The following is a 13,593-nucleotide window of genomic DNA, read 5'->3' as shown; positions in this document are numbered from 1 at the left end:
GTGTACGCGTCGCATTGAAGTCTTTTAAACATTTATTTTGTAGACTACTGTCATCGTTTAGAGGTGCGGCTTGTTTTGGATTCAATTGCCACTTAGTTTGAGATTCCTGAGATGGGACACTTCTATTCTACAGGTAGTAGTACTTTGTAGCTCTCCAAATAATTTCCTACAGTAGTCCTTTTTTTTAGTATTTTCTTTTTAAGGGAATCGAGTTTTATTCTGAGATGGAACACTTCTATTCTTCGGGTAGCACTCTGTTGATCTCCAATTAACTCCTGCAGTAGTTAGAGTAGTGGCTCCGTCATAGCGCAAGCGTTAACGGTTGTGTTTGAATCGGGGACAGGCAGCGCGCGCCCGCCTGGCAGGCCAGTTACTATGCAGTCTCCCTCATCAGAGGTGTTGAAAGAGTTTGAAGAGTTAGTCGCTGCTCCTCTCACTCATTCCAGCACCCTATTTCTTCAGGAGGATGGCAGCCCTATGCATTTTTACGTTCCACCGGGGCCCTGGAAGCGGCTGCTCTCCCCACTCATCGAGCACGGGGGAGGGTTGTTGTGCCGGATGCGGCAGCCGAGGGCACTGCTCCTGGCACCGCCCGGAGAAGGCTTCAAGGGCGGGCCTGACGCCTACATCTCCGCTCGCTTCGTGGCGGAGTGTGTGCGGGCCGGAGAGCTTCTAGACCCTGACGCCTTCCGCTTGGTCCCCGAGGAGCTCACCACACGACCGTGCTGCTCTCACGAGCTAGTCCCGGGCCGCCTCAACGGCCGCAGCTCCTTCACTCGCGCCGAGGACTTGGCCATCCTCATGTACATTCGTGACTATGTTCCTGTCGGTGCCTCTGTCACGGGCACAACGGTCTGGAAGGAGATGAGCCTTGTGCAGCTCACCAGACACTCCTGGCAGGCCATGAAGAGCCGCTATCTCAAGAAACTTCGAGGCCGCGAGAGCGAATACCAACTGCAGGCCCGCACTGTCATTCCCACCCTGGTGTACCCGCACTGTAGCCTATGCCGTGACACCCGAGGTTTTAGCACTACCGCCGGGGGCCAAGAAGAAGAGGAGGACAGCGTGGAACGGGAGGCAAGCGGGGATAGAGACATTCAAGAGGACAGCAGCACACTTGCAGGGAACAACCCAGACGAGCCCTTGGAACAAGATGGGCTTGCTACGCAGGGCGACAACGCAGGTTCCATTCAGGGTGCTTTTGCTCCTCCTTTGAGCAGTACAAAGGTTTCATCTACTGAGGGTGCTCTAGTTCTCAATGCAAGTAACCAACCTGCCGGATTGGAGATTAGCGAAGTTGCCGAAAACGCCGACCGAGATACCGCCCCATCTCTCATAAGCAACCATAATGATAAACGTATTGTTGACAGTGACCGAGGGAGACAGGTTGCCACTGGAGGTTCTCTGGAGGATCGCAAAAAGGAGCTTAGGGTAAATACGTCTAGTGATCATGCCAGTAACTCGCCAGAAGTTGACATGCCTAAAGGCATTGTTTCAACGTCTCTTGGCTTCCCTGAACCCAACCCTCCAAGTGTCAGAAAGCTCGATAACTTGGGACATTTAAAAGCTGCCCAGTGTAACCTTGAATCGCAGAGTCTTATAATCCAGCAAGCAGGTTACGAAATTGACTTGTCAGCTGAAACCGAAGATGAGCGTAGAAGTGTTGACCTACATGAGAAATGTAACGAGGTATCTGCTGCTGTAGCCACTAGTAGTCCTCTCAAGAAGGATGTGGTGATGTGTATCAAAGGCTCATCTGGAGAGAAGCCTCAGAAAGAGCAGGGTTCAGGGGGAAAGAACAGTGTTCAACATCTCAATACTCCTTGCAAAGACCAGAGTGGGGAGATTAGGACCAAGTTTCCCCTAAAAGAACGTCTGCTGGAAGGGCACCATGCACAGATTACCAAGCCTCCACTGGATGAGACCCCATTGGAAGAGCGAGAATTGGAGAGTAGTGACAAGGCGCCACAGCACAAGATGGATCACAGAGACCAAAATGCCGGGAATGGTATCAAGAGATCTCGAGATGAGGCTACGCATAAAGATCAGGATGCAGGTAAGATTCTCATTGGGAGAGAAACCCATCTAAGGTACAGGATTCTGGAAACTGAATCAATCGCCCCTAGATTGAGGCTGTACAAACAGGAGCATAATTCAAGGGTCATTGGTAAATTTTCCTAAATTGAGGATCCACCGACCGAAATAGAGAACCATTGAAATGAGATGCGTAACAGCGTATCTTGAAGAAGAAGCGTTTATTTCCAGTAAGTGCTCCACCCACAACACAGAGCGTCCTCCCAGTCAGATGATCGAACGGCAACTGACTGATGCCATTCGAACCACTTCCGTGGACACTTCATGCTTGAGCGACATTCAAATGAATACAACAATGCACATCTAAAGCATCGCTTTCGGGCCGCGCAATGTATAAGCATTAAACATAGCATTAGACATTATACCAACATTACAACACCTGCCCCCTTACAGAAAACAACAAGCATTGGCATAGCCAATAGGTCTCGCCTTAGGGACCTTATAAGTATTTAGCCATGCAACAGTTGATGTTGTTGCACCAAGGATATTGTGCTGGATAAGGTCCCAAAGGCCAGACCTATTGACTATGCCAATGCTTGTTGTTTTTATTCACTTACAAGCTCTTAAAGAGACTCAGCAAATTATCTGCTGTGCCTCTGTGCTTTTCGGATCCCTCATAAGTTATCATGAGCACATCTCAGAAAAACTGCGTGGTCCGTGATGTACACCAAACTAACTGCCTCCCATTGTATAATATGGATTGTGGCAATGTAGTATAGAATCACTCCCCATCCCCCAAATTAGGAAGTCAAATATAGCAAAATTCGGGCAGCAACAAGTCCTTTAGGCTCAGGGCGCGGTGGCACTACTCCTGCAGCACTAAGGGGAGGTATGTACCAAGTAGGTGTTGCAGTATCTCAAAGGGGTTTACTTTCACCCAGCTTTGATTTTTAGCTAACACCACTAAGCTATCTTTATAGTGGAAAAGCGAAACTGCAAGTCCTAGTATGCTTCAGGTTTTGGGATTAAAAATAGCCCTGGTGACAGGGGGCCAGTACCCAGATATGCCACAGATGCTTCTAAAAACATTCTGCACACCATGAGTGCCATTAACCACGCTACAGTGATGCCACCAACCCAAGCTCTGTTTCTCCAACAATCGAATGACACAAAGTTGGTAATCAGCTCATCCCAGTCTATCCGCTGGGTGCATGATGGGACTTTAGACCCAGTACTTCGATGGTAACGTGGAACAGCATGCCCTGCAATAGGAGTAAGTTCACCAAAAACATAACATGATACAGTCAGCAACATAACCAAACTGTAATTCCTGTATAAAAAAAAACTGTTTTAAAGAAACATAGCCGATAAGTGGCCCCACACCAACAGCACTTTACATGCTGGGATTTTCAGTCCAATAACAAAGTCACAAATGAAACTGCAGGTCCTAGAATTACACTTCCTTGAAGTAAGGAGCTATAGCTGGATGAACGTGTCACACATGGAAGGGGACCACGACGCAGTCAGGTCTAGCTACCCGACGGGAATTCACTGCTCTGACCACACAGAAAGGAGCGCTGTGAACACTGAACAAGTGCGCGCGAAAGATGGCCCCTGCGTGTGTCGCAAACGCCCGAGCCGACTACAAAGTGAAAGTGACCGCGAATGTAAATAAGCGCGCACGTTGGCCCGCGCTGTGTTTAATGCCTATGAATGACTAATGCTGGAACTCCTTCAAGCAGCTGCTGTTTTCAAGCACACTCGTGCTGGCCTCTGCCTTGCGGGAGCGAGCAGCAGCCAATTAGCACGCACGTCGCTCCCGCAAGGTGGATGCCACCTCAAGCACGAGTGTGCTTGAAAAGGAGCAGACCGATGGCTAAAGGCCCTCCTAGTGCAGCGCGCGCTGCATAGGCGAGACCTAAAAAGGAATGTTACATAGTAAAGAACATAAATGGCATTAACAAAGTGTGAATTTTAATATCTAATAAAATCCTCAAACCTTTTTGGTGTCTTAATGACACGTCCCCTGGACGAGCTATTAATGCTCGCATTAACGTCCGCCTGGATTGGGAAGCTAGCATCGATCTGAGGTGGGGGAAACGTTTTGAGGTGGTGTATGTTGAGCAGGAGATTTTGCGGATCTAACCGGTTCGAACCAAAGCCCCCAATCAAGATCATCCTCAATCTTTTTCCGTCTATGATACATTATCTCGGCTTGTTTAGGGGATACTTTAACAAGTTGTCTTTAGTTCCACCACCCCTTTTTTCCTACAAAAGCAGCTCCATGACTGTCCTTGTATACCTTTTTGGGCATCAACATTTTTGACACTCCCTTCTTAACTTTTACCGGTTTCTTAATCGGAACCCAATCTCCAACCATGACGTCCTCACCATTCAAGCGTCATTTCTTATCAAAATGTTCCTTCATATTAGTCTGTTTGACGTACACTCTATCAGACACATCCTTAAAGTTAATTTTGTCCCCGCCAGGCATCTCCTTCAACTATGATGGGAGCAGAAGAATATGTGCTTCTCTGCCCGCAACAAAGTAAAAGGGGATGTTCCCGTAGTACAGTGGGGAGACGTGTTATAATTCCAAATGTTTTGATCGATAAACTCTCTCACATCCAACTTGGATGCTAATGCTGTCTGGATCCCTTCCTTCACCACTTTATTCCCTCTACTAGGCCGTTTGATGTGGGAGAGTATAACGCCACTTTTAGATTGTTTTGTATCTAATTTACTCATGAATTTACGAATCTTCTCAGAAACAAAATGCGTGCCGTTATCTGTAACAATAACTTTTGGGGCCCCTTCCAACGCAAATATCTTGTTCAAAAATGATATGGTGGACTCAGTATCAAGGGGACTCGACAAAACCATGATACATCCACTTAGAAAAAGAATCCACAGCTAGGATGACATATTTAATATTTTGGTTATGTATAGAATATGGACCTGAACAATCAAAACCTATTTTTTCCCATGGGGTATTAGGGAACTTTGTTGGGTGTAAAGAGTTCTTCAATGTCCGCCAATGTTTATTGGAAAGAAGACATTCAGGACACTTGTCGATTTGTATTTTTAACTTGGGAAGGCCACCAGTAATGTTGTTCAATCTTCATCCCAGTATAAGTAGATCCCAGATGCCCAAGATGTGCATTGTTAATGATTGAAGAGCGTAAACCAGTGGGAGGCACAAATCTCTCACCCCGTCGTACAATATTGTTTTGATAGACAATTCGTCCGACACCTGTGCAAAATCACGCAAATCACCATTCAAACATCTATTTTCAGGCAAGCCGTGGGTTGTATACTCAATTACCTTCTGTAAGACCGAATCACTCTCACAAGCTGTCTTCCAACCATCCTCGGACAACACAGAATCATACTCTTGTACCGCGTCCACCACAGCTACGCATTCAATGTCCTCCACTAGAGTATCGTCCTTGTGCATAAGCAATCTGGATAAACAGTCTGCACTGAAATGTTTCCTGCCGTGTATGCGTCTAATCACAAAATTATATTCTTGGAGTTTTGACACTAGTCTCATAAGTCTGGCAGACATGTTTTTGTTTACCTTATTAAATGAAGGTGTTGTAATGTTGGTATAATGTCTAATGCTATGTTTAATGGTTATATATCGCGCAGCCAGTGCACAATGCTTTTGATGTGCATTGTTGTATTCATTAGAATGTGGTTCCCAACACGGAGCGCAGTCCCAGTCAGATGATCGAATGGCAAATGACTGATGCCTTTCGAACCCTTTCCAGTGGACACTTCATGCGTGAGCCATATTCAAATGAATACAACAATGCACATCTAAAGCATCGCGCGCTGGCCGCGTGATGTATAAGCATTACACATAGCATTAGACATTATACCAACATTACAACCATGCCAGGGGTTCTGAATGTGAACATTCGCAAAGTAATGAAGAGAGCCATCACAAGCTGCCTGGAGGTGAGCAAGTCTTAGCTTCTAGATTGGGATGCAAATAGTTACACAATGTATCTGTATGAAACTTAGAATAAAGTATAAAATGTAGATAGGGAGTTAGGCTGCCTTTGGCTGAGACGTCGTCTATAGACCCACACAACTTCAAAGCATGTCTGGACATGCCCCCTATAAGGAAAATACAAGACTTAAATGGAGGTAACAGTAATACGAGCTTCCAGGCTGAGAACCATTATATAGGCAGTTATGCAGGCAAGAGGTACTAGCCATCTCAGAGTGAGCCCTGTAGGGAACAGTGCCAAGCCACCAGATGTTGAGACCCCACATAAGGAGCAGCATGTTGGGAATGTTGCCAAGCTTTCTTTTGCTGATACCCCTGGTAAAAGAATAGAATGCAGGAGATGGTAACCCAGGATCCTGGACTTGAGATGCCATGTGAAGAGTAGAGTCTAGGAAATGATACCCATACTGTGACACTACATAAAAACGAATTGATTAAAAACTACAAAAAAATGCAGGGAAAAAGTACAGGATGTATCTTAATGAAATCCTACACGAAGAAAATATAGTAAATGGTACTAAAAGTTCCTACGTTAAAGCTCCTCATAAGGTGTAGAATTTGGGTTTTGTTATGAAGTGCTTTTAAGATAGGACATGTTCAGTCAATCAGGGAATTTTTAGAGTGCCCTACTCACTTGTAAGGGTCTCAAGATGCTGAGGGGAAGGGTTTCGGGCAGCCCCGAGGTCATCTAAAAAACCAGGTCTTGAGGTATTTTCTGAAAGCTTGCAGTGTATGGCTTCATCTGATGTTTGAGGTGGAGTTCGTTCCAGGTCTTGGCCGCGATGTGGGAGAAGGATCTGCCCCCCCCCTTCTGGCTCTGGATGCGGGGGATTTCGGGCAGGGCTACGTCGGCCGAGCAGGGGTTTCTCTTGGGGCCGTGGAAGGAGATTCTTTTGTTGAGGTATTGGGGTCCGGTGTTGTGGAGGGCTTTGTAGGCATGTGTGAGAAGCTTGAAGGTCACTCTCCTTTCAACGGGGAGCCAGTGGAGGTCTCGGAGGTGCTGGGTGATGTGGTCATGTCGTGGGATGCTAGGACAAGTCTGGCTGCAGCGTGCTGGACAGTCTGGAGTTTGTGGAGGAGAGATTTATTGATTTCGGCATTGAGAGCGTGTCCTTAGTCCCTTCTGCTGGTGATGAGAGCGTCGGCTACGGTTTTCCTGGATTCAGGGGGCACCCATTTGAAGGTCTTGTTAAAAAGAAGAAAAAAAGCACAAAGACTGGAGCCGTAACCGGGCCACACTAGATCCAAACTTTTTGAATATTCCTTGGAACACATTTCCCCCAACTTAGGTAAGACGTTCATGATGTAGTGTTATGAGACTATGAATCAGTTAGGTGGCAGCCTAGACAATGTCATGCCATTTAACACTTACGATTTTATGTCTGGGTTTGAGTACTTTTTTTGGTGCTGGAGTCAATTCAATGGGACAACAAAAGGCATGTGTTCTAAAAATCGATTATATGCACTAAACAGTGCCATTCATGTTGGTGACAACTGTTTGTTTCCATACACTTGGTGATTACTGTGGTTGCAGCTATCTTTCTGAAAATAGTGCCTAGCTTTTGGAAGTTGTCTGTTTACTAATTCTGGACATGGGATGTCTTTTCTCAGAATCTCCATTTCACCCCTGGACCCCCCAATAAACAAGCCAATATGGCGTGAGTGTGGGATAAGAAAATAGTGGTGTCAGCTGAGTTGACTTTACTTGGTGACCGTCTGTTGCAGATGTTGGCTTTGCTGGCATGTTTGGATTTTCCTAGCATTTGATAAGCTTTATTGGCTGATGCACATCCCTTTAATAAAAATTATATATATATATATATATACACACATATTATGAATTTGAGACTTGAAGCTAAAATTGGTCTGTCATAATGGTTTATGGATAGTAGAAGTATCTGTTTATAGGAGGGAATATTAATTAGAGTACTTCATGAAATAGCAAGCAAGTTGAGAATTTTTTAAAGGAAAACCTTATGAAAAGCTGGTATTTGGGCCAAAAGGAAGGTATAATCTGATGTCTACTTTTTCACCCAAGTGGGTGTGAACATCTGCTTATTTCGACTGTTTCAGTTTCATACGTCTTTATTTCGGTAAAATTCACCATAAAAGACATCACAAAAATACAATTAATACGTTAAAAGAAGAAAACACAATACATAAATTACATAATACAAGATCACATCATAAACCATGTTTTAGATGGAAATTATTTGGTTGTAATTAACCAAAGGATTTGTTTAAAAAACTCTAATTAAATTTTATCAAGAAGACGTACGTCATACAGTGATAACACATAAAAGCTAACAAATGAGGAAAACTTTTATCCAACCTGTGGGAAAGAATATCTTAATTAATTATAGTGTACTTTTCACAAGTTAAGGTCAAAGCAAACAGCAATTAATAGGGGTTCCAAGACTTGGGACTGTAAAACAATAGTTCATGTCAGATATAACTCGGAAGGCTGGGGCCGCTCCATACACAATGTCCTCTACCCGTTTACATATTGCACCCTGCCTTTGGACTAGGTGAGGGAATGTGCGGCGTTCTGGGGTAAAAATCATGCAAATCACATACGGAGATTGGGCCATTTCCCACTTGGGGTGCATAGAGACGCACGTACGGGACGATGTGTCTTTGCCTAAATCTAACGAGTACTAGGTCGCCAGCAATATTTGTTGGGAGGGAACCCAGCCAACCCACCCTTCTAACACTCATTATTGTGCCCTCGAGGTTCAGTGGCAAAGGTCTGTTTTTTGTCAGCCAAAATTTAACTTTGTTCAGCAGGTCGTGTTGTCTCTCGGTTTTTCCCGGAGTAAGAACTGGTACTCCTGCTAGGACACACACAAAAGGAGCTGCCTCCGGTGGGAGTTCCATAGGGAAAACTCTGTTACTCTGTGGTCTACGGGCAACACGTTGCGGAAGAACGGGTTTGAAAGAGGTTTTGAGAGCTGTTGGGGCTGGTGCGTTAGGGGCTATTGTTATGTAATGGAACCCTTTTATCTTGCATGACTGGCTATGGGTCTTTGGGAGGAGGAGATGAATGGGAACTATTTGATGTTACAGAACATTTGTTGGCTAGCAAGTTAAACTTGATAGTTTCCTCCATTTCAGTCAGCCTGTCCCCTAGTGCGTTTATTTTTTCCATTAATGGAGAAATAATAGAACTGGCCAGTTGTTCAATAAGGGATAATAAACCCGGTTGTATGGGAGATGTTAAACCGACTAAATTCTTGATGGCCTCAAGAGTCGTGGCAGAGTTACTAGCTGGAACTATGGGGCTTAAGCACAATTTTTGGATTTTTGATTGGTTCCCGATGTTATTAACCCCATTACAATTCCTATTAGCGGATGAGAACTGGGTAAATGGAGACCGTTGGATGTTTTCAGTATTGACTTTTATGGGTAATGGGAGGGGTTGCAAGGGGCTACTAATTTCAGGCAATGCACAGAAGCTTTCAGCAGGAAGCGGTGATTCCACTACAGTATGAGAGGTTTTACACAAGTTGTTTAACTCATCTAACCACGAGAAAGTTGTGCTATCTATATTATCCCCCTTGTTAGTCATAGTGTGGTTTGGGTGTAACAATATAAGTGTCAGCATATCATACGTATCAGTAGTGAAGATGTCCTTGAGGTAGGGCAATGTCAAAGGATAGAAAACAAACAAGCATTGGCATGGCCAATAGGTCTCGCATTTGGGACCTTATAAGTATTTAGTTATGCAGCACAATATCCCTGGTGCAACAACATCAACTGTTGCGTTGCTAAACACTTATAAGGTCCCAGACACGAGACCTATTGGCTATGCTAATGAGTGGCGTTGCGTGTGTGAGTGGCGTTGCGTGTGTGAGTGGCGTTGCGTGTGTGAGTGGCGTTGCGTGTGTGAGTGGCGTTGCGTGGATGAGTTGCGTTGCGTGTGTGAGTGGTGTTTGGGTGAGTGGCGTTGCGTGGGTGAGTGTGGTGTTGCGTGGATGATAGCGGGCTTGCGTGGGTGTGAGTGGCGTTGCGTGTCTGTAAGTGTTGCTGTGTGGGTGAAAGTGGCACAGAGCCTTTAATGTGGCCACTTACTGATTAGCATTATTAAAATCTGCATGAAAATGTATTTTATTATTACTATTTATTCCTTGCCAAGCACTCATCACTGATCTGGACATAAGTTGTTGGCATAAGGCTTCAGTTTCATGGTTGACTGCGAAATGCATTTCCTTAAAAAAACAATTGAATATTTGAATTGACAGACTTGAGATGCGTGTTGCGCCTTTAAGTACAAAACATTTTACAGTGTAGAGCAAATAGCGCTTTGAACAAGGATTAAAACAGTTAAAAATGTATGGAGGAGTCTTTCATCTTTGCCACTTTATTACGAAGGGGAGAAAGAAGAAAAGAAGCAGCAAGCAGGAAGGGGGTTCGGGCACGAACAGGCGCTCTCGGAAAGCATCTGACTTTTGAACTCTGTCTTTGCCTGCACAGCAAATGTGATGAGATAAGATGAAGAGATGAGCAGGAAACAAAGAAAACGAGCCAAGACAATTGAGGGAAACTGTTTGTAAACTAAAGATTCCATGTATCCGTGAATTCTAAAGTAAATGCCAACAGCTAGGTGCGTTTTGTTAGAAAAGCCCAAAAATATATATATTCCTAATACAGACAACTAGAAAATCGAGAGAAACGTTGTGTGTGTAAACTAAACATGCCATCAGCTCACAAAGCCAACAAGAGCGGCCGGGAAACACAAGTACGGCCGGCCACATAATTAGGGGAGGAGAAGCCGCACAGCACACGCTGGGAGAAGCCCTTTGATGTGCTGTGCGGCCGCGATGCGCGCTCTGTGCTGGGGGAGGGGGGAGGGCCATTAGCCTGAACTCGCGGCAAGATCAAACGAAGGGTGGGAGGGACATTGAGGAACAGATGGCCATGAAAGTGTATGGGCCAAAAGCGCGTGCCTGTGGCCACGTGCACTCGAAGAAAACGCCACGAAAAAAAGCGGTGGTTTCACGATCAGTTCGAGCACTTGAATTCTCGCCATTTCCCATTCCTTCGGAATGGTAAAGGCGAGACCTAAAAATAAATCAAGTGTCTTTCGTTACCTCCTCCCAACAGAGAACCAAGAAAGTTGGCCCCGTCCCGTTCTCCTCGTGCCGCTGAGGGCCACAGAGGGCCCGCTCTTTGCCCGGGCTTAGCCCGGCGTGACCTGCGCGGCAAGGAATCAGGCGTGGTTATATGCGCCTCCTGGCGCGCGCTGAAGGGTCGTCCTGGGAAAAGGGATCCTGGGCGAAGTAGTCCCCAGCGGGGCCGGCGGAGCCAAGCCCGGCCGGACACCCGCAGGTAGTCAGAGGTAGGATGCGGGAGGGGGGGCGGAGCAAAGCCCAGCCACGACGGCGGCAGCGAGGGAGTCACCAGCACACTTCTCTCCCCGAGCCCCAGCCACAGGTCACGAGGCTCCAAACAGCGTTTCCCACCAGGCTCCCCACCAGGCGTGGTTATATGCGCCTCCTGGCGCTCGGTGAAGGGTCGTCCTGGGAAAAGGGATCTTGGGCGATGTAGTCCCCAGCGGGGCCGGCGGAGCCAAGCCCGGCCGGACACCCGCAGGTAGTCAGAGGTAGGATGCGGGAGGGGGGGGCGGAGCAAAGCCCAGCCGTGACGGCGGCAGCGAGGGAGTCACCAGCACACTTCTCTCCCCTAGCCCCAGCCACAGGTCATGAGGCTCCAAACAGCGTTTTCGACTATACTGTGGATGTAGCCTTGCAAAGTATCTCACATCTTTTGTTAGACTAAAGCCTTTTAAGTCAGCTTACAAATCCTCCGCAAGGACTGAAGATTCTCACATGCATAAGCAGAGTGTGTCCTTTCTGACCCATTTTGACCTGGGATGAACTGTCTTTATTTGTCCAGGGTTTTCTCTCAGCAAGACCATTATGGAGATCAAGGTTGGGAGTGAGCCAAAAGAGCAAAAGAGGTTGTCCTGTTCCATACAGTGATCATTTGGGATTTGAGAGATGGTTTTGACTAGCAGGTTTGTTACATGGGTTGATTAATCTGACTTGGGATAGAGTGTGGATTGGGCACAATGGAGGAACTTAATTTCTTTGTTGGCAAGGTTTGAGGGCTTTAGAGAATTTGAAGCTGGAGATGTACAAGTGACCATGAAAACAAAGTCTCACATCTTGCTCAAAATTTGACTGACCCACAATACCATGTATCCTCTACATCATATGTATGAGTCAAGGACTTCAGCCAAATATAGTAGCACGCCAACCGCTGCCTCCAGCTGATAATATTCGTGTCTAACAATGGTCCCCATGCAGACTCTTAAGAAGCAGGCACCAATGAAATTACCAGGTGACCCATCCAGTGCCTGCTGTTTTGGTAATCATTAGGCATGTAGAATTCCTGTCACCCAACGACATTGGGGTCACGAACAACTGGTTTTCGTGTTTATTTTGGCGACTTGGCAAATAAGCCCAACCCACTGCAAAACAAACCCTTAGACTTGCAGTAACACAATATGTATCCTTGAAATAGGAGTGCTGCAACTAAGGATCAATGTGTATATGATTCTTTCTTACAAAGGCCTTTGGTCCTAAGCTGTGCGCTCTAATGAAATGCTGTGAGCGCAGCTTGCATTCCTGACAGGGATTCAAGTATAAACACATGCATATATTCGCTGACATTTTTTTTAAAAACTGTTTTTATTAACACAAAGGTGGCCAGTATTCGATGACATATATATTACATGAAATGAAGGTACATTTTGTCACAAGTTACATATGTTCGCTGAATTGATCAATTTGAAGCTACTTATAAAGCAAACAAAAGGGCTCATGTTGCCGCTTTGCAGATGTGACATTTAGACACAAAACATGTCTCCTTAAAAAGGAGTCATATCCCTGGCGAGCCACCGCAGGAAACTATTGAATGGCATTGCTAGTATGATTATCCACAGAAAGAAACAAATGAAGAGAACCATGCCAGGAATTCTGAAAGTGAAAACTTGCAAAGTAATGAATGGAACCATATCCATATGCCTATAGGTGATGGATATGGCTTATTGATTGAGATGTAAATAGTTCCAGAGTGTGTCAGTATGAAACTCTGCATTAAGAATAAAATGTAGATAGGGTGTTAGGCTGCCTTTTGGATGAGACGTCTTGTATAGAACCGAACAACTCCAAAGCATGCTGGGGTATACCCCTGTAAGGAAAAAACAAGATTTAAATGGAAGTAATAGGAACTTCCAGGCTGAGAGCCATGATATAGGCAGTTATGCAGGCAAGAGAGACTAGACATCTCAGAATGAGCCCTGTAGGGAACAGAATATTGGGAACGGTGCTAAGCCACCAGACGTTGACACCCCACATAAAGAGCAGTATGTAGGGAATGTCGCCAGGCTTTCGCTTGATGATACCCAATTTAAAAGAATGGAATGCAGGCTTCATGCATACTCAAAGTAGCTGCTGTTTCATTACAACACAAACCTCGCTCTCCCTATTAACGGAACATAAGGCTACAAACAAAAACATCTGAAGACTAAAAATTTG

At 45.5% G+C, this 13,593-nt stretch overlaps 1 protein-coding gene across 1 annotated transcript in view; it reads left to right on the top strand.

Annotated features, from left to right (window-relative positions):
* Window positions 1–243: 243 nt before the first annotated feature.
* Window positions 244–13,593, top strand: part of LOC144782067 (uncharacterized) — a 145,110-nt gene continuing 131,760 nt past the window's right edge. Inside the window, exon 1 of the mRNA XM_078661211.1 lies at window positions 244–2,056. Coding sequence (XP_078517337.1) covers window positions 376–2,056 — 1,681 coding nt within the window. The 5' untranslated portion in view covers window positions 244–375. The remainder of the gene's footprint in view (window positions 2,057–13,593) is intronic.

The sequence above is a fragment of the Lissotriton helveticus genome, chromosome 9 (genome assembly GCF_964261635.1).
Source record: "Lissotriton helveticus chromosome 9, aLisHel1.1, whole genome shotgun sequence".
NCBI classification, from domain to species: Eukaryota; Metazoa; Chordata; class Amphibia; order Caudata; family Salamandridae; genus Lissotriton; species Lissotriton helveticus.
This window is presented reverse-complemented; position numbering and strand designations above follow the sequence as displayed.